Source organism: Gopherus flavomarginatus, chromosome 2 (genome assembly GCF_025201925.1).
Source record: "Gopherus flavomarginatus isolate rGopFla2 chromosome 2, rGopFla2.mat.asm, whole genome shotgun sequence".
NCBI lineage: Eukaryota > Metazoa > Chordata > Testudines > Testudinidae > Gopherus > Gopherus flavomarginatus.
Window position 1 is genome coordinate 61,172,057 of NC_066618.1, and position 25,587 is coordinate 61,197,643.

The window sequence follows — 25,587 nt, forward strand, 5'->3', positions numbered from 1 at the left end:
CATGACAGCAGCAGAAGGTACAGTATGACTGGTAACTGTCACTGTCAATTTACAAAGCAGCAGATGGTACAGTAGAGCTGGTAACTGTCTTTGCAAACTTGCAAAGGCAAGAGGATGCTGCTGTGTAGCACTGCAGTACTGTGTCTGTTAGCAACATCCAGTAGATATACGGTGACAGTGAAAAAAGGCTGAACGGGTTCCATGGTTGCCGTGCTATGGCATCTGCCCAGGCAATCCAGGGAAAAGAGCATGAAATGATTGTCTGCCGTTGCTTTCACGGAGGCAGGATTGACTGGTGACATTTACCCATAAACACCCATGACAAATTTTTGGTCCCATCAGGCATTGGGATCTCAACCCAGAATTCCAATGGGCGGGGAGGATTGCAGGAACTATGGGATAGCTATGGGATAGCTACCCATAGTGCAACACTCCGAAAGTCGACGCTAGCCTCGGTACATGCACGCAGACTGCTGAATTAGTGTGCTTAGTGTGGCTGCGTGCCCTCGACTTTATACAATCTGTTTCCAAAAAGCAGTTTCTGTAAAATCGGAATAATCCCATAGTATAGACAAACCCTAAACTCAGTGGTTTGGATTCTGTAACTGTAAAAAAAAAAAAAAAAAAAAGTTAATAACCCAGACCCCATGAAGGGGACATTTTGTTTGAAGTAATCAGTCTGTGGGTCACTGATTGGAAGAACCTGAGCAGGTGCTGAGTGTACCAACAGAACTACCCTAGGGCAGCCCCACTGTCACTGGTACTAGAAGTGGGATCTGAAACCCCCTACAGTCAAGAAGGGGTGACCGAGCAGCCAGGCACAAACTCTTTCCTTGGCTGTGAGGTGTCCACCCTCCAAAATCAACATATGGAGGGCTTATAATGACTTCAGGGGTTCCAGTTCCCATTTGTGGAAGTTCCTGCACAGCCACAGCAGGAGGTATAGCAACTAGAAAGAATTGGTTGCTGCACATGTTGAAAGGGAAGAAGAGGGGCCCTACACCTAATTGTGTACACTGAATGCAGGCAAGAGGGGCATGTAAAATGGGTCTGCCTCTATGAGAACACCTTGCTGCAGGAGCCAGGTCAGACCCAGGGGCCAGAAAGAGCTCCATGCAAGAAGGATCTGGCCATGTTCTGTGCACTGAAGCTCAAGGATGAGGGGTGGGCTTCAGAGCCCAAGCTCCAGCCCAAGCCACAATGTCTACACAGCTGTTTTTAGCACCATAGTGTGAGCCTTAGTCTGTAGACCTGGGCTCTGAGACTCTCTTCAACAGGTTTTAAAATGCAGCATAGAGATACCATGTGTACGCATGTTTACAGTTACCACGCCTCTGTATGGCCCTATAGGAGCTATGTACTATAGTGGAATATCAGAGGGGAATTTAGGTGAGGTTTCCTCTCTTCGTAACACCTGAGTGGCACAAAGGGAGTGAAGTGAGGGGATAATCTGCCCTCATTCCTTATGGATAGGGTTAGATGTTAATTATTTTATTACTTGGCACCTAAGTGGGAGACTGATCTGCAAAAGGGGAGAGTTGACATAACAGTGCACTAGTGAAATGGACAGAGAACAGGGGAGGGAAATAGGACCATATCCAGCTTAGTTCCAGACCTAGCCACCCATATTTTTCCAAGTCACACAGGATTCTCCAAATCACCCAAACAAAGCTCTGTTTGGCTGCTTCATAAAAGCAGCTTCCATTTTTCAACAGCTGTTCAAAGCAGTTAAAGGGATATGTCAGTTGTAGAAATGTCAATTACTTCCCCCTCCCGCCTTATTACCTTCTTAGTCATAAGATAATGTACGTGAATAAAAAATTACCACAAATGATCAAACACAGCCACCGCTGCATTGGTGGAGCCAGGGAGAGTGGACACTAAGCTATGTAATTTCTTTCTACCAGCAATCAGGATGAGCCCAAATTTTGCTCCTTTTAGATCACTTCTCTGGAAAGATTTATTTCTTTAAAGCAGGCTTTCAAACTTCTGACAAAACTAAACATTACCTGGGTTAGACAACTAAGTGATCCCACTCCCACAAAGTTTCAGCTTCTTTATTGCATCCAATTAGATTTAGAGGAACCAGAAGGGATTTTTGACTTCATTGTAAGTGATTGTTGCACTCTAAAAGAGACAGGAATTGTACAGCACAAGAAGGAAAAGAATGCAGAAAGCTGAAAGCACTTAACTGGGGCAGAACTTTGGAATAGTAAAAGAAATTGCTTTAAAGGGGGGAAATTCCAAATAGTCTGGGCTAATACTGAAATGAACCCAACGTAAACAAAATACTGGAAACCTCACAGAAACTTGTACACTGGTGCCATCTACTGGCCATTGATAGAAGCAGCAGAAAAACTAAGGCTGCTGAAATCTGAGCCCTGAAACAGCCTATATAAACTTGTGGCCACCATGTAGACTTCAGAATTTTGCTGGACCCCTTTGGATGGCCTTTCCTCCATTCAGGGTTACAGGAGTAGACGAGTTGGCAGAATCTATGAGTAGGCTGTTGAATCCAGAAATGCTGTTGGTAGAGCCCCGTGTTGTTCAAATATGCAAAATAACACAAATAAAACAAAAGACACAAAACAAAAATCCCTGCAGCTGTGGCTCTTGCAGCTGCTGTCATGTGAGGTGGGGACCCGACTCACCACTCTGGGTGTTGCTATAACCCTGTCTGCCTGGCCTCATAACTCAAGTTTGGCCCAGCCACCCTTATAACTCCATGCACCAAGTTGCAATATCCAGAGCCAGGCCCAGACTCACAGGACGGGAACTGCAGAAGCCACAGCTGTGGGGTGAGTATGGGAAGGGCTTGCCCTGTAAACGCTGACACCCCACCCCTACCCTCCTGGCACCCAAGAGGACCTCCAGCTGTGAGGGAGAATGCAAAAAAGAAAAGAAATTCCCAACACACAAAATGAAAAATTACAAAAAATAACTTCACAGGGCTCTAGCTGTCAGACACTCAGACCAGCCTGAGCAGCTCTCCTTCCTCTAGTGTTGCAGGACTAAGAAGAAGTAGGGAGATTTCATTTTGGAGATTGTATTGCTTTCTGTACTTGAACATCACTTACTGTAGGATATCTTACGGAGCCTACTCTCTTTAGTGAGGCCTCAAGTAGCCACATTTTGGACTTTAACTAATGCTAGGAGCATGCTCCCCTTTGTAAGCCCAGGCAAATTAACCCAAGAGACTTAAAACAAATCACTTTAAGCAATATGCTTTTGATATTTTCTAACCTTGTCCCTTTCATACAAAACCATTCAAATGGCAGGAACCACACTCTTACAATAGTCTTTAAGATAGGAAAACTGACTTATGCAGGTCCTTACTCCTTAGAAAAGTATTGCAAATGTATTAGATATACTAAGACACTGAGGATTGATCATAAATGTAATGTTATATATTTATTGACTTGTAGTGTGTTAGCTTATAATCGCTGCATATCAGTCCTAGTCTGACAATTGCTTGCAAAACTTTATTTTTGTTTTCAGTACGTGCCTAGAAGATTAGTCGTATCAGTTGATTAATCAACTGTTAATTGATTAAGAGCACTAAGTGTCCCAATTTAAGACATTTCTTTACTGTCCAAGGTAAAAGTTGAACTGACCTAATGTTAAAATTATTAAGATAACACTCCCTGGACTCAATAAAAAAAGGAGTTAACCTAACTAGATTCCATTCCAATATTGGCTAGAACACTTATCAAATTGGCCAATCTAGTTTGTTTGAATTTGAACTTTAAAAATCTAATTAACATATTGGCAAATTCATGGGATCAACTTTAGGCACACAGAGTGTCCAATCTGTAACTGTTTCAGGGAAATGTCAGCTCAGGTTAAGCCCCAGACCTTGACTTTTAAGGGGTTTTATATTTTATATATATATATAACCTCTTAAAAGTCAAGATCTGGGGCTTAACCATATATATTATGGCAGAGCTCTGACCTTGCCTTTGTGGCTCCTGCACTTCTAGGCGGTTTATGCTAGCCTCAGTGGCTCACTGTGACCCTCCATGTAGCCCTTCTCTCTCTAGGGCCAGGGTTACAGTCTACTGAGCCCTTTTCATCATAGGCCAGCAAGGAGTTTGGTGAGAGACTTCCACAGTCTCTGAAGAGGGACATGGTCAGTCACAAGGACAAATCCGAGCCCCAGCAGGTAATAACGCAACGTTTCCATGGCCCATTTTGCAGTGAGGCACTCTCTCTACTACTGCATGTTTTTGTTCCCTCAGAAGGAGTTTCCTATTGAGGTAGAGAACTGGATGTTCCTCCTCCTCAAACATCTGGGACAGCACAGCCCCTAACCCTACCTCGGATGCATCTGTCTGTAGAATGAAGTCCTTGTTTAAATCTGGGGCTATCAATATGGGGTTATTGCAGAGGGCAGTCTATAGGTCCGCGAATGCCCTCTCTGCTGCATTGGACCATCTGACTGGATCAGGACCACGGGCCTTCACTGTGTCCATTAGGGGACTTTCCCTTGTAGCAAAATGGGGGATGAAATGCCGGTAATACCCTACTACCCCTAGGAATACTTGGACCTTCTTCTTATGACTCTGCCGAGGCCAACTTTGGATGGCCTCTAACTTATTCAGCTGGAGTTTTACCAGGCCTTTTCCTACCACATAGCTAAGATATTTGGCCGCCATGAACCCTACAGCGCACTTAACAGGGTTTGCCAGAAGGCCAACTTGCCGAAAGATATCAAGGACCACCCCCACTTTTTCCAAGTGAGTCTCCCAGTCTGGGGTATGAATCACCACGTCATCCAAGTAGGCTGCAGCATAACTGGTATGGGGGCGTAATAACTTGTCCATGAGGTGCTGGAAAGTAGCTGGAGCCCCATGTAGTCCAAAGGGAGGGACAGTATATTGGAAGAGACCCTCTGGTGTAGAAAACACTCTTTTCCTTTGCATCTTCAGCTAGGGGAATCTGCCAGTACCCCTTTGTCAAGTCTAAGGTTGTCAAGTACCGGGCATTCCCCAGACTAGCTCGTCTATACGGGGTATAGGGTAGGCATCAAACTGGGATATCTCGTTTAGTCAACGGAAGTCATTGCAGAACCTTGTGGTGCCATCAGGTTTGGGCACCAACACTATTGGGCTGGACCACTGACTGTGGGATTCTTCGATGACCACCATCTCCAGCATTTTCCTGACTTCCACTTTTATTTCCTCCTTTTTGGCTTCTTGCAGCTGGTAGGGCATCATAGTTCCTCTGGCCCCACGGTTTGTGATGATGTGGTGATATGTTCCAGTTGTGCGACCTGGCTTTGTCAAGAATACATCTTGATATTGGGCAATCATCTCAGTTAGCTCTTTCTTCTGGATTGTCATTAGATCAGGAGACACCCTCACCTGTTCAGGATTTTTGTTCCTTGGGTGCAGCTCTTCTCAAATCACTGTGCATGCCTCTCACGCATGCCATGGTTTCAGAAGGTTGACGTGATATACTTTTCGACATCCTGGTTGTCGCACCTTGAAATTTACTTTCCCTACAGGTTCAACTATTTCGTAGGACCCTTGCCACTGGGCCAACAGCTTACTTTCGGCTGTGGGTACCAGTACCATTACTCGGTCACCGGGTTGAAACTGACTAAGCTTGGCTTGACAGTCGTAGTAAGTTCTCTGGGTCTCTTGGGCCTTCTCTAGGTGCTCCCTCACTATGGGAGTGACCCGGGCTATCCGTTCCCTCATCTGTAGTACATGTTCTATTATGTTCTTCCCCTCACTGGGTTCCTCTTCCCAAATTTCCTTGGCTATATCCAGGATGCCTCAGGGGTTGCATCTATACAACAGCTCAAAGAGAGAGAATCCAGTGGAAGCTTGGGGGACCACACAGATGGCGAACATGAGATACGGTAGTAGGTTGTCCCAATCTTTCCCATACTTGCTTACCACCTTTCTTATCATGGCCTTGAGGGTTCAGTTAAATTTTTCCACCAGACCATCTGTTTGTGGATGGTAAACTGAGGTCCGCAGGGTCTGGACAGGGAGCAGGGAACACAAGTCCTTCATCAACTTGGACATGAAGGGGGTTCCCTGGTCTGTGAGGATTTCTTTTGGTAGCCCTACCTAGGCAAAGATTGCCACTAATTCTTTGGCAATGCTCTTGGAAGCTGTGTTTCATAAGGGGACAGCTTCTGGGTACCTGGTTGCATAGTCTAGGATGACAAGCACATACTGGTGACCTCTGGCAGTCCCACAAGATCCATGGCGATCCGCTCGAATGGAACTTCGATGATTGGCAGGTGTACCAGAGGAGCTCTTAGATGTGGATAAGGACTGTGTAGTTGACATTCGGGGCAAGAGGCACAGTACTACCGGACGTCTTCATGTACCCACAGCCAGAAGAACCTGCATAAGATTCTCATCTGGGTTTTCTCCACTCCCAAGTGTCCTCCAAAAAGGTGACTGTGAGCAAGGCTTAATATTGCCTTCTGGTGTTTCCAGGGGACTAGGAGCTGGTGTACCTCTTGCTCCTGCATTTGCATGACCCAGTATAGGAGATTCCTCTTGATCACAAAATAAGGCCCTGGCCCCCGGGCCTTTCCCTCTGTGGGTATCTCATCTATCTCAGCCACCTCCTTCCTGGCATTCTCGTACCTTGGGTCTTCCACCTTGTCCCGTCCAAAAGTCTCTCTCTCTGGGCTTAACACCCCGAACTCTGAGGGATCTGTCTCTGCCCTCTCAGCTGGCTCCATGAGGTTGGGGTTGGAAGTGGTCTCTGACCCCTCCTCTGTCTCAGGTCCCTCCCCTTCAGTTGCCCATGTATGTCTGCCTGCACAGGCAACCCTCGTCCTTGTATCAGGATTCGAATACCCAAGGCCTTGGCCGCCCTTCTTTCTCTTTTGGTCTTCCTGCTGTGGAAGGACAGAAAGAACTGACAGGGATTTGTAGGGGATCTTAATGCATGACAGTCTCTGTTAGCAAGAGTTAGGCTAACTGTAACCCTAGTAACGCGAGATTTGTAGAAGCAAGGATTGTGTGAGGCGAGTGGAAAAGAACTGTGTGATAAGTTGTTTTTCGACCTTGTGTAGATAATACAATATGTAGACTGGTGTCTCTTAAGTGAGAAAAACAAGATATCAGGATGACCTATGTATAAAAAAAATGCAGCTGTTGCTTATTATTATCTGTAACAAAAGTATAAATTCTTGTTGTAATTGTTTACCTATTGAGAGACCTGTCTAGGAAGGGGAGACCCTATGTCCTAGTGCACTCTCTCCCTGTTGTAGCTGCTAAACAGAATAAAGTATCTGACTCTGCTGCACCCAAACAAAAAGCGAGAACTGAGTTTTTCTCCGACACTGCCTTTCCCCGGGACAGGGAATAGCTCCTGGGACATTTCTGCAAAAAATGGGAGGTGACATTCTGCCGTGGAAGCCTCCTGAAGTTCGAGGAGCTCCTCTCCCTCCAATTCCTCCTGTGGGAGGAAGTTTCCAAACCTGGGGAAATCTCTACCTATGAGCACAGGGTATGGGAGGTTTGGGACTACCCCTGCTTTCACCCCGGTGACATTTCCCTGAATTTCAATTTTTACTGGTATGATGAGGTAGTAGCTAACAGTCCCATAGACACAGGTTACCCCTGTACACTTGGCCTGCATTAACTGGCTGCGCTTCACTAATTTACCCGAAATTAGGGTGATAGCACTCCCCAAGTCTACGAGTGCTTTGGTTTATACCCCATTCAACTTTACCTGCCTTGTATATATATGTGGGGTGACTGCAACCCCAACAATATTGAGTAGGCTGCATGGATCTGCCCCATTCTCCAGGTTACACTACATTGGCTCTACGACATTGGGGCACTGGACAGCTATGTGCCCCAACTCCCCGCACCCATAACATCTATAATTGCTTCTAGTCACTCTCTTATCAAGTGGATTAGGGAGTTTAGTCCTAGGTTTCCCCCACTCAGACCTTCCCCTTCCTTCTGGGTTCCCGACTGGTTTTCGACCTCCTTCTTTTTCCACCTAGGACTTCCTGGGGGTTTGGCCGCCCGACCCTCCACGGTTGGGGTCGAGTGTTTGATTCATGAGGGGCCTTCCTTGGGTATTTGGGTCAATTCCCTGGCTGTCATCCATCTTTCTACCAATGTGAGCATTTCATCATAGGTGGATGGATCGTTCTGGCAGACCCATTTGCAGAGATCTGGCGGCAGTCCCCATATGTAGTGGTCCATGCCCAAAGTCTCTAAAATCTCCTCCTGTTGTCTCTGGGGGCTTATTTCAGAACAGTTTAGCCTCCTGTCCTGACAGGCGCCTGACTTCCCCTCCCAGGAGATGTTCCTGTAGTAGTGGGTTGGGGGGAACCTGGGCCCACCTTCTACTCCAGGTTCCAGCCCAGGGACCCTAATGGTAGCAGCTGTTGTCAGCCAACCTTTCACTGCCAGAGTTGCTACATTTCCCTGGGCCACTTCCCCACAGCTCTCCTGCTTCTCCCTTCTTCACCCTTACCTTAGGGCTCCCTTAATGATGGTTTGAGGGTATCTTCATTAACCAGCCCTTCAGCCACACTTCCTGTCCTCTGGCTCCCCTCTGCCTGACTGGAGTGAGCCCTTTTTATAGTATCAGCAGGGCCTTAATTAGAGTTAGGTGGTCACATTAGCTTAATGGCCTCACCTGACTCTTTGCAGGTTAATTAGAGTCAGGTGTTCTCATTAGCCTGAAGCAGCCCCTGCTCTGATCAGTCAGGGAACAGAAAACTGTTAATCCAGTGGCCAGTATATCTGCCTTCTGCTATACCCAACTGGTCTAGGTCTATCACAATATATATAAAGTCTAATTTTAGCATAATGGCTGTCAGGGTTCCCTCCCTACTCTGAACTCTGGGGTACAGATGAGGGAACTCACATGAAAGACTCCCCTAAGATTATCTCTACAAGCTTAGGTTATAAACTTCCCCAAAGCACAAATTCTTCCTTGTCCTTGGATGGGTACTGCTGCCGCCACCAAGTGAGTTAGACAAAGATTTAGGAAAAGGATGTCTTGGCATTCCTGTTTCCACAAAATATCCCTCCAACCTCCTTCACTCCCTTTCCTGGGGAGCAAACAAGGTGAGCACAGACCAGCCTCTTGAGTTTTTAGGACACTAAAAACCAATCAGGTTCTTAAAAGCAGAACTTTATTATAAAGAAAAAATTTTAAAAAGCACCTCTTTAAAATCAGGATGGAAGGTTATTTTACAGGGTAATCAGATTCAAAACACAGAGGATTCCCCTCTAGGCAAAACTTAAAAGTTACAAAAAAAAAAAACAGGAATAAACCTCCCTCTTAGCCTAGAGAAAATTCACAAGCTAAACCAAAGCATAATCTAATGTGTTTCCTTCCTATTACTTACAATTTAGATGCTTAGTTCAGGTATGGCTTTAGGAGATGTATTTTCCCTGCCCTGGTTCCTTCCTGTCCTGGAGAAAACACACAAAGAAAGCACAAAACAAAAACCTTCCCCCACAGATTAGAAAGTATCTTCTCCCATTATTTGGTCCTTTTGATCAAGTGCCAAACAGGTTATTTGAGCTTCTTAACCCTTTACAGGTAAAGTAAAGATTTTATGCTACCCTTAGCTGTATGTTTATGACAATGGCCGTAGCTTGTTCTCAGCAGTGATAATCCCCTCCAGAGTTTACAATCCAAATATTGCAGCATCCTGTAAATATATGAGAACAAGTAAAAAGTTTAAAAGATTAGAAATTGAAACCAACAGCTACTGGTTTGCTTTCATTGTCCCAATATAAGAGGAGTGAGGGGGAAGTAAGCAGAAGAGATAAATGGTAAAAAAAAAAAGTACATTAGACTTTTAAAAAACTTTCACTTTCAACAATCTTATCTGTTTCTATTTAAAAAAAGATCTCCTAACACCTGCATTAATATGTAATTTCAGCATGACCGTATTTCTTTAAACCAGGCTACAGAAAAGCATGTAAGTTAGAAAATGAAATCACACACCAGAAATACCTATACATTTTGAAAACTTATAAATACAGACTACCAGGAAATGTCTGTGTGAGTTGATCTCCCATGGGGGTGATTGGGTGCAGATCAGGAGCATAGGAGAAAGATTGCCTGTGGGACTGGACCTTAGATGTGATCACATCCCCTCTTCTATTAGCTGCTGCCTAGGGAGGAGGAGTGGCTAAAATGCACTTGTCGGCTGTGGCTCAGAAGGAAAACCTCATCTGGATGCGGTACTCTAGAAGAGAACGGTGATCTCCTTCCACAGAAATAAAGAAAATCCCACCCTTGAGTCATCAGCTATTCTCTGGGGCGGTAAGAGAAGAAGATAGAGCTTGCTCAGCATGACCAAAGAAGGTAAATTATTCACACATTCTGTCGCTTTCTCATGCAGAGGCAAAGTCTGCAGCAGGTTAGCAAATCTTTAAGCTGCATGTTAATGAACCACGGTGTCAATTGGAGCTAGGCAAATGGTGGGTAAATGTTTTTTGAGAACTTTCACTAAATATTAATAGCTTTGGGAATTAGCTACATCCCTTTTTGCTCACTTTTCTGTGAACACTGGTGCAAATTAGTGGCTGTTCAGTCATTCCTCAGTGTTAGTGTGCAGCTGGTTGGAAAACATTTTCACAAAGCTCCACTTTGGCTTTTTTTCTCTTTTTAATTTTCAAATGTTATTTTTGACCATCTGTAGCAATGGTGACTGTTCTTGTGCACATGCAAATAAGGGTTTTCACTATTCAAACCAGAATAGTGCCTAGCTGTAAAATTTGTCATCCGGCTAGAGACCAGATATGATACTGTGCGGCTTAAGTAACCAATCACATATCTCAAATAACGAATAGCAAAGAACTGGAGACAGGCTCGAAGTGGATCAATTTTGAACAACCTAAATATTAACAGAAAGTGTTAGTCAAATAACTATGAGGAAAGAGTAACTTCTATTAAAAAAAATCCGTGTCTGTCTGCAGAGATGTCATTAACACCAAAAGATTGTCAATAAATACTCTGCTTTGTCCAGCTCTGGGCTGAGGGAAGTGCCAATGTATGAGTCAAGACCTATGAGAACTGTCTGAGCCTCAGTAAATCCCAGTGGCTAAGCTCAGTGCCATTGACCTTCACGCCCGCATGAAGTGCCTGGCGCTTCTAATACCAATGTACTCCAAACAGTAGCTGATTCCTAGCAAGCTCTGTCAGAGCTGTCAGTGACTCATAACTTTTCTGTCTCAAGCATTAGGAAGAAAAGAATGTTGTCTAGCTAAGGGCTTGAAGTATTGGGTGAGTGGACTGGAGGCATTGAGTTGTATCCATCACCACATCGTAATCTTTGTTTTATTTTCTCCTTAGAAAAATATTCACAAATAAAATTGTCCATCTCTTCCCTTTTGCCAGCAGCCTTATTACTCTGGAACTTTACTGACTGCATTGAATTGCCAACATAATAAAGCTGCATCCTGCCCGCACTTTGGCATTTCAGTGATAACAGATTTCCAAGGGCCTGGAGGATTGGTGGGTAGCCGCATGTCTGAAGCTGGGTTCCCAATGGCTTAATAGAAAATAACTTCCTCCTTCTTTCCCCCGATTCCTATTGAAATCCTTGTTGGAATCTGTCGGTGTGATAGTGTCACTGCTGTTTGCTGTCTTCAAACCTCATGTGTTCGGGGACAACCTAAGGTTATCTGCAAGCTAGGTTCTGGCAGAAAGAAGCCCAAAGATTGCCAAGTCTGCTTACATCCCTGATGAAATATCACAGGGGCAGAAATCCTTCCCCAACTATGTTTAGGGCCCACAATTCCATGGGAGCTGCTTCAGTTGCTGAGGGGAAGTAGGATCAAAAACAGAACTCCAAAACCTGCCCCTCTACCTTGTTTCTGTTTGGCCTGCACATGGGTGACGGCAGGCATCACGTGAACATGATTAAGAATTGCAGGAAGAGTCACTTTCTTCTTACAATGTGCAAGGAACTATATTAGAAATACAAACAACACTGTCCTTGAAGTCGTTCTGTCTCCCACTGTGCTTAGAACCTTCCCCAGCCCTTTCCTGCCTTGCTTCCTGCTGCTATTTCAAAGAAATGTACATGTACCCTCACAGTAGGGGAGAGCTGAAGGCAAGGAAAACTGCCAAAGTTGCCAACTGGCAGTAAGGCCCAAATCCTCCAAGGCATTTAAACGCTCAGCTTCTACTGATTTCAATGGAAGTTAGGAGCCTAAATATTTTTTGAGGATCTGGGCCTAAGTTTCTATGGCTACTCTCATGGCACAGTGCAGAAGTTGGTGACTCTTTCAAAACCTGTCACATGTGTGTCTCTTCTCCTGGTGAAGCTGGCTGCAAGAGCATCCTGTGATGAGCTATCAAGCTGCACAGGAGTCAGCAGGGGATAAAAGGCTGATGCCACAAGGTGGCAGGTAGCTGAAAGGTGTTGGTGTTGAAGCACCAGAAGAGATGAAGAGCTGAGCTCTCAGGGAAATGTTGGAGCCCAATCGTAGGGGGAGGAGGGGTAATCACATTTCTATGCCTTGGAATACAGCTTCGCCTGATGTAGGAAGCCTGTTGTGGGATTGCAAGAGTCAATTTGACCTTGGTGTTGTGAACAGGGTCAAATGCTAATGTAAGAAATGATCACAAGGGAAATGGGGATGGACAGCATCATGAGGCTCCTCTCTCTTCCAAAATGTTCTGCAGAGATTGTTTTGAGGAGAAGGTGCTTTGATAAGAATGTGACACACGGTCCCACTTACTAATCAAACTGCCATAATTTTTTTTGGAAGTGCTATTAATAAAAAGGCCATTCCATTTTATGACACTCTTCATCATCAGATGATGGCAACATTTTAGGATCCTAATTTGGGGGGAGAAATATGCATATATTTTCAGACAAGCATCTTTCTCCTATGAAAACTGTCTGAGTAGAGCTTTTTTCCAAAGTCAGTACTTAAACACATCATAGCCATCCTCTTCAAGTCTCTGTTAAATGGAAAATTGATTTGGATGATGCATACCCCAAGATCTATATTGTTTTTTTAGCATCCATGAAAGGTGTTTCCCATAAAAGAAATTCACCATCCTAGAGATTAGGAACACTCAGAGTGAGGAAGACAGAAAAAGCTTTCATACAAACCCAGAGCCCCCGCTTTCAAATCTTGGTGTTTTGCCAGATTGTCAATTAGACATTGTGGGACCAAATATCTCAGTAGCAAACAGAAAAGCTAATGCTAACAGAGAAATCCGCTACGCATATTGATGGGAGAGGTCCCAGTGTCTTGTAAAGCTGTTTGAGTCAAGCGTACTGGTCTTGTATGTGGTGTGAGAATTGCTTTAAAAAGCAAAACAGTTACCCCAAGGAAAAGGGTAAAAAGGCAAAAAATCTTTCATATACCTTAGTCATACAGTATGTATCTATATGTGTGCCCATAAGATGGAGGCACTGGTTACAGCTCCGTAGTTAAGGTTGAGCTGTTTTTTACTTACTTAATTCTTGCTCTACATGTGAAGAAAACACTATCTTCCCCAACACTACAGCACTTACTCTGAATATAGCACGAATTTTATGAGAACTTATAAGTAAATCTATTAACCAATTTAAATTTAAAAAGTTAAACAGGCCCTTTTAGATATTCAAGACCTGTTTTGTTCCAGATGATCTTAACTAAGTTATTATCTAGCTACATAAAAATTGGCAGGGGGTGAACCTTGAGCTGATCTGGTGTAAGGACAGTTAGGGACTTAGGGTATTTTTTGAAGAGTCTTTAAGTGATTAATGATTACTTTTTCTCACTAATCTTCATCACTGACGTTTTTTCTTCAGCAGAGGGTAAAGAATAATGTTCTCTTTCAGAGAAACTTGCCAAAAACTGCCCACTTTCAAAATGGCAGCCAGCTCCTATTGTTTTTCAATGGGACTGAGACTACTGCCTTTCTTTATTAAAGGTGGCCAACACCTCCTTTCATCTGCTCCTTATGTTTCTTCTCTCTGCATCCTGCAAGTAAATGGATCGCTATGTTCCAGGAACGCTGACGTCTCCACTCCTACTCGGAGCAATGGTAAACAGTGACCATCTTAACTGGGGAGACCTGTGGAGAATAATACAAGAAATAACCATTAAACCAATAACCTAAAATTTCTTTGTAAAACCTACTTAATGCACCTTATCCAATCAACAGGGAGAATAGGTGTGGGAAAGGGGAGAGGGTGGAGAGTCTGCATGATACTATCATGGGGAATAATGGAGGACTGGGGAAAGTCTCCATGTGTGTGTAATGTGGCGCACAGGAGAGATGGGGTTGAATTAGCAACTTCTGTATCAAACCACATTGCCACAAAACAAAGTAACACAATTTTGTAAAGCAGTTTAATTGCTCTACATATTGTGTCTGTGTGAAAAATCCCTCATAACAGTGAATCTCTAGGTATTGCTGTTACAAATTAGTAATCCTAGAATGTATTATGAAATGTCGAAAGTTTATATTGTGATTGGCCATTGAACCTGACGTCTGCTTCATAGGTAATGACATGACTCATTAGGCGCACGTAAGAGTCTCACTGTACTGGTTGATCTTAAAATAGTTAAAATAGTTAAGGACAGTTCTGAAGCGTTTGTGGATGAGAAATATGCTGGTGGAGGTAACCCTGCTAGCTAAGGGCACATCAGGTCAGTATGTTTGTTTTGTGTCATTTGTGGGCCAAATTCATCCCTAGTACAGGTAAATTGACTGCTCTAGAATTTATAGCAGGGAAGAATTTGGCCCGGTAAGCTTAAAGAACATTCGGTTGGGGACTTACAGTTTCTCTTTATTTTTACCTCCCTGGTGCAGAACTCAAATCTTGCTGATGTACAAAAGAGTTTAAGTACCAATTACTCTGTGTCAGATCATGCTGTGTATGATGTTAATGATAAACGTTACCCTTTCAGGTACTGTTGGTTTGGTGAAATAAGCTTAAAATGACCTGAAATGTGTCTGAGGCTGGAAGGTGCTTGAGTCAATTATTCTCTAAATCACTTCACCAATTCCTTCTCATCCAAAATAATGTTATGTCATCTACATTTTTATAAAATCCTTTTTTTAAAAAGTATTAAAACTCAAGAGACAAGTTGAGTGAGGTAATATCTTTTATTGGACCAATAATATCAGGGTCTCTAATATCCTGGGACCAATATGGCTACAACAAAATTGCAAACAACATGTTGACACTAACATATTTATTGAATAACCTGCTCATAAAGCAAGATTGTTCCTAAAACCTAGGGAGGTTGTCGAATCCCTGTCACTGGAGATTTTTAAGAACTGGTTAGACAAACACATGAGGGATGCTCTAGGTAACCTGGTCCTGCCTTGGCATGGGAAGAGTGGTTAGATGACCTCTCGAGGTCCCTTTCAGCCTTACATTTCTATGATTCTACCGTTTATTTTGGCCATTTTGGAAGGGGCACAATTTTATTGAAAGTTTTTTTTTAGAAACCTTAAGTTCGTAGGAGTTGTGTATGTTTATGTCAATGAGAGCAGGATTGGGGCCTAAATGAAAAAAATTAAACAAATTCAGTATTTGCTTGTTAACCACAATGCACAATTGTTTGTTATTAATAGATTTAGGAGTATAGGAATTGCCATACTAGATATGGTCCAGCTATTCCAATATCCTGGCTCTGACAGTGACCAGTGTCAGATTCTAGGAAGGTGTAAGAAACCCCATATTGGAAGATTCTTTCTAAACCTTATTATTCAGAGGCTGGCTCATGTCCTAACCTAAGAGAATTTGAGCCTGACTGAATATGCATTGAAGTCAATGGAATGAGTCCCACTGATATCAATGGGCATTTGATTGGGAACTATGTGTGGTCTAATTTTTTAAAAAAAAATCCCATCTAATGTAACTGTTGATGGTCTCACTATCCATATAAAGGTCTAATCATTTTTTTTCAAGACTAAGGTCTTGGCCAAAGTGATGTTTAATGACAATGAATTCCACAGATTAATTATGTTGAATTGAAATGAAATATTTCAGTTTTTATATGTGCTGCCTTACAACTTAATCAAATGTCTCGTGTTCTCATTTTATGAAAGAAGGTAAACAGGAGTATCAGATGTAACTTTTCTGTAACATTCATTATTTTGTATGTCTCTATGATGTCCCCTCTGACTGACCTCATTACCTGTCTCTGAACTCCATCTATTTCTATTTCTAGTATGTCCCTTTTTTTAGATTTTTGGCTACACGTAAAGCCCCTTCAGATGGGAGAGAATAAGGAGCCCAATTGCTTAGCAGCGATTTCATGTACTGTATTGTACTAGCATTGTATAGATGGCACTGAATTCCTATTGGCTACCAGGGTCAATTTACACTGCAGAAAACAACCCTGTGGCAGTGAGTGAGTCTCAATTGATTCAGGCTTGTGCAATGGGGCTACAAATAGCAGTGTAGACTTCCCCGCTCCAGCTGGAACCCGGGTTCTGAAACCTAGTGGGACGGGGCAAGTGTCTCTGGCTCTGAGAGATGCCCCCTTCACTGGATTTCAGCACCCAGGCTCCAGCCCAAGCAGGAAAGTCCACCCTGTTATTTGTAGCCCCATTGTGAGAGCCTGAGTCAGGTGGCCCGAACCCCGAGACTCCCTGCTACAGGGTTGTCTTTGCAGTGTAGCTGTACCCCTAGGCTCAGAAAGGCCCTATGTTTGAATGCTCAGGAGCTGTCATCAGGAAGATGAGCTCAGCTCTGAAACTTACTTTCTCCATTAGTCCAAAAGAGCCTGAGTTTGTTAAATCAGGGCATGGCACCATGCCCATCTACTTACTTATGGTTTTGCCTAAAGTGTATTATTCCTGCTTTGATGGTGAGTCCATTTTTCCTTAATTAACATTTGTTATGCTAATTTTTGATGGATGCACTGAAAAATAGTAAATAAATACAATAAAAGGAAATATGTAAAAGAGTAATTAAAAATGATATTCTTGGAAGTATTATATCAGAGCAGAGAAATAATTACCAGGAAAACAATAGGATCATACATTAAAACAGTCCATGATAAAAGACAGGAAGTTGGTTCCAGCTGAACTAATATTTCTGTTGAAATTTGCTATTCACTGTTCGTCTTCTGTACACCCTTGAGTTATTTCGGATGCTGCCCAGTAAAACCCTCTGAAGCTACATGTTCCACTGCAATTTATGAACTGAGAGTGAGATTTCTTATTCTTTTAGCACATCAGTGCAAAAGAATTGTTTCTGTTTATAAAGCACGCTGTGATTTTTTTGTAAGTATGTGGTATTGGATAACTTGTTTCATATTTTCCCTTGCTGAGTGAAGACTAAAGCAAGAGGCATCTCTAAAATAGGGTACCTGGTACCATGCTTCTAATTTCCTCCGTGTGGGACTTTATAAAAAGAAATGGATCTCAATTTGACACAATTGACATACTGTGCAGGTGATTATACCAGACATGGTCCCTAAAACAACTTTGAAGCACATTTTTATGCTCCTAATAAGTGTCAGATTAATAGGCCTTTGTTTTCGTATTATGAGATTGAGAACTTCTGTTTTCCTTATCCATCTTCTTTATCCCATTCATTATTCTAATACTTTTATCATGGCCTCTCTTATTTATCGCCTTCCTCAGGAAAGAATACCAACCTTTTCAGTCTCTCTTCATAGGTAAGCTTTTTTTCCTCATAATTTGTCATCTTTCTCAGTGTGAACTTGGAATAGTGTCATAGAGCAGTGATTCTCAAACTTTTCTGCTGGTGATCTCATTCACATAGCCCGCCTCTGAGTGTGATCCCCCCGCTTATGAATTAAAAACACTTTTATATATATTTAACACTATTATAAATGCTGAGGCAAAGCGGGGTTTGGGATGGAAGCTGACAGCTTGCGACCCCCCACATAATAACCTCATGACCCCCTGAGGAATCCCAACCCCCAGTTTGAGAACTCCTGTCATAGAGCAAGTGTACTCCATGCACTGTACTTGTGTCTGTAATATTTGACATGTCTGAAGCTATTGTGTCTTCTGCTTCCTTTGACTCTCATAGCTGCTTATTTAATCGAAGGGAGCAAGACAACTCATTCAATAGGGTAACTAGAAAAAAAGTGGTAATACTGGAGAAAACACATGTAACCATGCCTATGTGGGTCATTACTGAGAATACCAAATTGAGGACAAACTGCTGAGAAATAGGGTGGACGCACCCCAAAACTGGAGGTTATTCTCCCATGAGATATACTAAACCAGCATCAAAAGTAAACTTCTGTTTCACCACACTGGCTAACAAGAAGCCATAAAAGCAGTTTCCTTAGACTTACCAGTCCTTCTATCACCACTGAAAACACTAGACTTAGAGATGAGTGGTTCTTTAAAACCAGTCTCCTCAAATAAAAGGTTCTTCTGATCTCACAGGACCAGCCACACACCCAGGTCAATATACAACTCAGAGCTTACCCAAAAATCATGCTGATGCCAATCCTTTAGTATCTAAAATCTAAAGGTTTATTTATTAAAAAGAAAGAAAGATGAGAGTTAAAATTGGTTAAAGGAGTCAAATACATACAATAAATGCAAAGTTCTTGGTTAGGGTGACCAGGTGTTCAGTTTTTGACTGGAACACCTGATTGAAAAGAGATCGTGTCTGCTCTGGTCAGCACCGCCAACTGAGCCATTAAAAGTCCAGTCAGCTGTGCTGTGGCACTAATGCAGGCTGGTCCCTACCTGTCCTGGGGCACGTTGCTTCTTCCCCTCCCCTCCTCTCCGCCTCCACTCCCACCTATGAACTGGACCTGCTGGCTGTTTCCGGGGTGCAGCACAGACCCAGAACAGGCAGGCAGCCTGCCTTAGCCCCTCCTGCGCCTCTGACTGGAAGCCGCCCGAGGTAACCCTGCACCCCAGCCCCACGCTCCTGCCCCAGCCTTGAGTCCATAGTCCAGAAGTTTGAGCAGAAAAGAGGCTGGAGCAGGAAAGAGGCAAAACTGAGATGTTTCCAGGCCTTTTATATCTTCTGCCAGATCTGAGAGTACAGCATCTGATAGACTCTGGTCTCCCCCAAAAACCTTCCCTGGGGGTCCCAAGACCCAACTTCCTTGAGTCTCACAACAAAGGGAAATAAACCATTCTCTTCCCCCTCCCTTCTTCCTCCCAGCTCCTTCCCGCCCTGGGAACACTAGGAGATACCGTGAATCAATTCCTTGAAACACAACACAGAGAGATCAAGTTTCTCTCTCCCCCTCACCCAGAGGCAATACAAATTTACCTTTCCCTCCTTGCTTCCCACCAATTCCCTGGTATATACAGACTCAATTTCTTAGAGCCTTAATTAGGAGAGAAAAATCAACAGGTCTTAAAAGCAAAACTTTTAATAAAAAAGAAAGAAAAAAAATAAAAGGTTTATCTCTGCACTTTAGATGGTAAACAGTTACAGGGTCTTTCAACTTATAAACAATAGAAAGAAACTTTCTCCAGCAGAAACACAATTTAAGCTACTTCCAGCAAGTACACATATGCAAATAAGAGAACAAATTAAAAGACTATAACCGCCTTTTTTCTTACTCACAATTCTGAATAGATAAGAGACTGTAGCAGGGAGATTGGCAGAAACCTGGTTGCACCTCTAGTCCAGTCCAGGACCCAGAGAGAACAAAGCCAAACCCAAAACCCACAAACAAAGGCTTCCCTCCACGAGATTTGAAAGTATCTTGTCTCCTTATTGGTCCTCTGGTCAGGTGTTTGCAGGTCACTGTTTGTTAACCCTTTATGGGTGAAAGAGACATTAACCCTTAGCTATCTGTTTATAACACCCCAGCCCCACGCTCCTGCCCCAGCCCTGAGCCCATAGTCCAGAAGTTTGAGCAGAAAAGAGGCTGGAGCAGGAAAGAGGCAAAACTGAGATGTTTCCAGGCCTTTTATATCTTTTGCCATGTGGAGGGAACCCCATTATTCTTACTGTAGAAATTTACAGTAGCAAGATGGTGTTTCAAGTCGCATGTCCATGCATGATTTCGCCTAGTCACAGAAGTCCATTAAGAGTAGATAGGTGTCTTCAATTGTAAGTTAAGTGTACTGTAATGGGCCATTCTATTTGAATAGTTCTTCAAGATGCGCAGGCTAAATACCTTGTGGGCGCTATCCCAGGAGCAAACATTTGAAATACAGGTATAGAGCCAATATTCATAACTTCAAATACAAAAATGATACATGCATACAAATAGCATAATCATCTTCAGCAAATCATAACCTTTCCATAGACATCTTACGTATCATATTTTGTACAAGATTTGTTGCAAATATATAACAGTGGTTTCAGCAATGATCTATGTGGTCATATTTTAATCAGATGATGTCACAAAAGGTTAATTCTGTTTTTAATAAATTTTAAACAAGATTCAATGGACAAAGCTAATAATATATCTAATATAAAGTTGTTATATTTGAGATTTCTCATCAGTGTCACCTAAACAAAGTGTGTCCTATATTGGATTTCATGGTGAGTAATGATATTAACAGCACGGCATTTTATTTTAGAATAAACAACCTATCCACATAATTATGGAAGACATTGACTTAGAAATTGCTGGACAGGCACCAAAGTATTCTACTAATGTGGATGTAGATGACAGGTAAGTGTTTGGGTCTCACCTCTTGTCTATATTTGGCTTTGGATCTTGTTTGGGTTGTCTTTTTTCTTGTTGTTTTTCAATAGCTCAGTGAGACAAACTGTCTCAAACAACCTTAGTATAGCTTTCAGAATGAAGCAGGTGTCGTAGCTGGCTTAAAGCCCCTTACATTGATGAGTGCAGCAGCCACCCTTCATTCAGGGTAAGAATCAATAGTGCTCTAAAAAGATGTGCTCATACTCACCCAATGCCACTCAGGAATTTGAGCTATATAGGCAGAATGCTAGGCTGGGCATCCTTTGGCTAAGGGTGTGTGTTAATGAGAGAGAAGCAGGAGATAGAGGACTAGTCTACACTGAACATTTACATCAGCATAGCTATGTCTCTAGGGGGTGGGAGGTGAAAACCTACTCTCCTGAAAGACCAACCTAACCCTCAGTGCTAGGTCAACAGAAGAATTCTTCCATTGACCTAGCTACTGCCTCTCATGGAGGAGGTGGATTAACTCGAGTGCCAGGAGAACTCCTTCCACCACCGTAGTGAATGTCTACACTGGAGTGCTGCAGTGCTGAAGCGGTACTACTGTAGCATTTTAAGTGTAGACATACTCAGAGACGAGCAGACAGAGACAAGGAGAGACAGAGAAAGCTTGGACAAGCATAGGGTGTCCAGACTGTGATCCAGGAAGAAGCCAAGAGCAGGGCCTTCTGGGTCTGGAGAAGCTGGCTGAAGAGGCTTGAGGCAGTAAGCAAAGAACTAACTCCTATTGTTTGATTCCTCCAGTATTCAGGGAAAACAGGACATTCCTTGTAAATAAACAAACTTGCTTCAAAGAAAACCTCTGATTTTACCATCAGTTTTCCCTCCTAATTGGAACAACTTGTAACACCCTGAATTTGGCTAAGCTTTCAGGTCAAGAAGGGTAATGCACATATAGAAACCAGCTAATGAGCGTTATTGTCTTATCACAAAGGTTTTCTACTGGTGTAACTCCACTGACTTCAATGGAATTACTCCTGATTTACATCAGTTTTAAGTGAGACTGGGTTCAGGCCCACTCGCTTCAGAGTGGTTTTCATCTTTAATTCTCAACATTTTGTGTCATGTGCCCAGCAATGGATTGAATTTCTTGTTCTTTACAAAAGTGTTTGTTTCTATATTAAGTAAACTTGTGCTAATCTGAGCTCCTGGGGACTGCTGCTGTTGGAATGGTTTTCCAAGTGTTCCACCTACACAGCCATTTTCTCTAATTTCTCATCTCAGAGGAGCTGTGCAGGCTTTTTATTGATTTCTTAATAATGTATAAAAAGATACTCAATATGCTGCTTTGCTTTTGGCATGCACTCCAGTCTGGCAGCACATCTAAAAAGGGCAAGTGTCACAAGATGGCTCAGAGAGATATAAATTACAGCTCCCTATCCCCCTGTAGCTCCCTAGTCCCAAAAGGGATGTTCACCCTGAAGGAAGGTGTTGCCACCACCTATGCTTCTGTAGGGTTTGTTGAGGGTAGTCAGCTTTAAATGGCATAGAAGCCCCGTTGAGGTTGAATCAGCACATCCTGGCAACCCATGGCTATGCGCCATCCGCAACTAATACCACCAACTTGTGGGTTGTGATGGTACCTGGTAGCCTTCTCGGGGCTGCAGTTTTGGGATGAATGTTACATCATTTCTAACAAAGGTTGGCAGGGTCATTGTCTATGCCAGCACTGGGTTGAAGCTGGGCCACAAACTGTGGTCCTTTTGACTGTATCTTACATCTTTCCTCTATGCAGTTAAAAAAATAAAAAACTTTGAAAATTAAAAGGTCACCAACGATAACAATTTAAGAGAAGCAGCACAGAATTTGGTCACCTTTTGTACCCTTTCAATTCTAGGCTGCTGTGTGAGGTGCAGAGGCCCCAGGAGTAACTCAGCCCTGAGAGTCTATCTATATTACAAAAATCTTTCCAGGCTGCCCTATGGCCCACAGCACTGTAGACTGTAGCCCCATCCCTGACATGCCCTTCTCACTGCCAGCTGGAGCCCAGCCAGCCTCTTCCTAAGGAGGGGGCCAAGTGGCAGGGTCACTACAAAAAATGCATGGGGCTAAAAGTCTATAATACTCTGTATAATACATGTACAGATAAAGTCTATACATGCCAGGTTGCTGCACACTGACCTATGGAACTAGCTAATCAAGAGCTGCACAATTCTGTGCATATGCTGCATTCCCAATTTCCTCATCACCAGGATCCCACTTCACACATGCATTGCATTCTGAGGGGTGTGTATGTATGGGGCTTCCCCCACCCCTTTGCATTGTCATGCAGCACATGTATATCTTCCCCAAACTGCCATCTCTCCTTCTGGAGTGGGCCTAGAAGTGAAAGGGATGGAGGAAGCAGAGTGAGGAGATGGCATCTTGAGGTTTTGGAAAGCAGGGAGCTGGGTCCAGGGGTCACAGAGGCCGGTGTCCCAGGAGGGATCCCCCATCCCTGCTCCAGCTCATGCTGGTCACTGACAGCTTCAATAGCTGTTTCTTCCCCATCTTCAAGGACCTGCCCTGGGTGAGAGAGACTGGCTGGTATCTCTGCCCCCTCTCTTTCCCTCCCACCAGAGAGACTGGAAGGGCTGTTGCTTTAAAAGAAACAGCTACTAAGGTTTGGGCCTTAATTTCTTGTCTTTTCCCAGCAAATCAAGTTACATTTTTATTTCCTATTACTAACCCAGCTTTGGCGAAGAAACATCTTATGTTACCCGTGCAAAAAAAAAAAAGAAACAAAACAATAGTAATGTTTTTACTATCCTAGTTGCATAATTTTCTTCTTTACGTAGATTTGCATCCCTTCTTCCCCAAAACACAAAACTGTGTGTCTCCCAAAGATAATACAGAATTGCTGGGGTTGGAATTAATTTAGGTGAGGAGATATACAGGTGGGTCTTCCCCCCACCCCCGCCTCTTCCGCTCTAGTCACATAAATATTCCCACTGGAATCAATAGAATTACTCGACATGAGTAAAGAGAGACAAGGTAAGTGAGAGATCCTCTTTTAGTGGACCGGCTTCTACTGGTGGAAAGGACAAGGTTGAGCTATCCACCAACAGAAGTTGGTCCACTAAAAGATATTACCCTGTCTACGGTGTGTCTCTCATATCCTGGGACCAACACAGCTACACCAACACTGCAAACATCACACAAATAGAAACTACTGATGTGGATAAGAGCTTTTAGGATCATCAAGCCCTATAGTCCTGATACTGACACCACCTCCATATGGATATAGGGATTCAGCCACATGGAGCACTTGTAGGATCATGACTTTAATCTGTGTAGCCTACTTACTACATCCTTTTTTTCTTTTTCAATTTTTGTTTTTTATATTTTACTCTAAGATTCCATTAAGGTTCAGTGGTTTAACAGTATTACCACGTCTGCCAGAACAGCCCAAGTTCAAATGGTATTAGAGCCAACACAAATGTTCTGGTGGTTACAGCACTACTTTATGACTCAAGAGACGTGGGTTCAATTTCCTGCATTGCTCTAGGCTTCCTGTATGATCTTGGGCAAGTCACCTAATGTGAACCCCTGAATGTATTGAAGTCAATGGTGGAATTCTGAGAGTTTTGTCATTAATCTTTCTGTCTTTCATCCCCCATCTACAAAACAGAGATTATAGTACTTCCTTACCACACAAGGGTGTTGTGAGTGTAAGTACTCTTAAAATATTGTGATGCACTCAGGTCCTATGGCAATGGGGGCTATGTAAGTACACAAGATAGCTAGGAAGTTAGGGCCACTCCCTGCCATCCCAGCACTGGGCTCCCCCTCCCCAAACATGACCTCCTCATTCACCACAGCAATCCCCATTTACACTTGCGGTGGGGATCAAACTGTTTCTCCTATTTTTATTTCACTTTAATATAAATCTCACTCCCCCTCATCCCCTGCAACCCCATCTTTAGTGCTCCAAATGCACTTGGAAGGCATAGGGACTAACCCTCAAACCTTGAAAGGGATGGGGATCTAGTAAAAAGGGTTCAGGCAGAGGAGCAGGTGTGCGGGTGCTTGGGGGGTCTACACAGGTAGAGAAGCAGGATGTGACGTACTCGTGGAGGAGGGTGGAGGAGGAGAGGGGGTATCAGGAGGGTTGCGGGAGAAGAGGTGCAGGGGTAGGGGGAGGGGTAGGAGGAGAGGGCTGGAGGAGGGTATAAAGGGAGAGGTGTGGGTGAAGGGAGAGTACAAGGGGAAGGGGTGCGGCGAAGGAGCGATGGGGGGAGGTACAAGTGAAGAGGCTGCCAGCAGGATGAAGGGTGTAAGGGCTGAGAGGGGCAGGTGCTGACAGTTGCTTCCCCAGCCCCGTGCAAGCAGAGCCGAGAGGACAGACACTGACCCCCCGGGTGTCCAAGCCACGGGGGTCCCCCGATGGGGCAGTATCCCCAGCTGCACCGCTCAGAGCCAGGCTCTGCCTCTCCTCACCCAGGGCAGGCAGGGTGGGGCTGAGGCAGGGGAGGTGCACAGCGGGCTGGGTCCAGAGGCAGGAGGGGGTGGTGGCAGCTCCCTGGCAGCTCGGGCTGAGCAGCCACCCACCCCATCAGCGCACAAGCCAAGATCTGTGCCCCCTGCCCAGCCCGGCAGCACCCTGCACAGCCCACTCGGGTGGGGAAACGCCGTGCCGCCCTGGGGAGACTCAGAGCAGCAGCGGTGGTGGCAGCCGGACCAGCATCCCGGGCCCCACTTCCCTACCTCCCCGGCTCCTCACACCCAGGCTGGACTGTGGGTTCAAGCTGCCCTGCCTCTGGAGAGCCAGAGCATCATGCCCCAGCGCTCAGCCCCTCAGAACTGCAGTGTCAGTTTCAGCTCAGCCTGAAAGCCTCAGCTGACAGGGAACATCTTGGTTCAGGGCCGGCTCCCGGCTCTGTGCGCCCCACCAAAAAAAATGGGGGAGGGGAAATGGAGTGCCACCCCTTGGAAAGCGCCGCCCCAAGCACATGCTTGGAGCGCTGGTGTCTAGAGCTGGCCCTGTAGGAAGTAAAATGATGTACATATT

General features: G+C 44.0%; 1 protein-coding gene across 6 annotated transcripts in view; it reads left to right on the forward strand.

The window, feature by feature from the left end:
• Window positions 1-25,587, forward strand: part of LOC127044110 (ATP-binding cassette sub-family B member 5-like) — a 248,281-nt gene that overhangs the window by 163,336 nt on the left and 59,358 nt on the right. The window contains exons 1-3 of one of the 6 annotated variants that reach the window (XM_050938572.1): window positions 10,177-10,320; window positions 11,356-11,472; window positions 20,467-20,561. The exons of 2 other annotated variants lie outside the window; for them this stretch is intronic. In XM_050938572.1, coding sequence (XP_050794529.1) covers window positions 20,491-20,561 — 71 coding nt within the window. In that variant the 5' untranslated portion in view covers window positions 10,177-10,320; window positions 11,356-11,472; window positions 20,467-20,490. Of the gene's footprint in view, window positions 1-10,176; window positions 10,321-11,355; window positions 11,473-17,571; window positions 17,607-20,466; window positions 20,562-25,587 lie in introns of those variants that run through there. 3 more of the 6 variants (XM_050938573.1, XM_050938574.1, XM_050938571.1) reach the window with 3 other exon arrangements.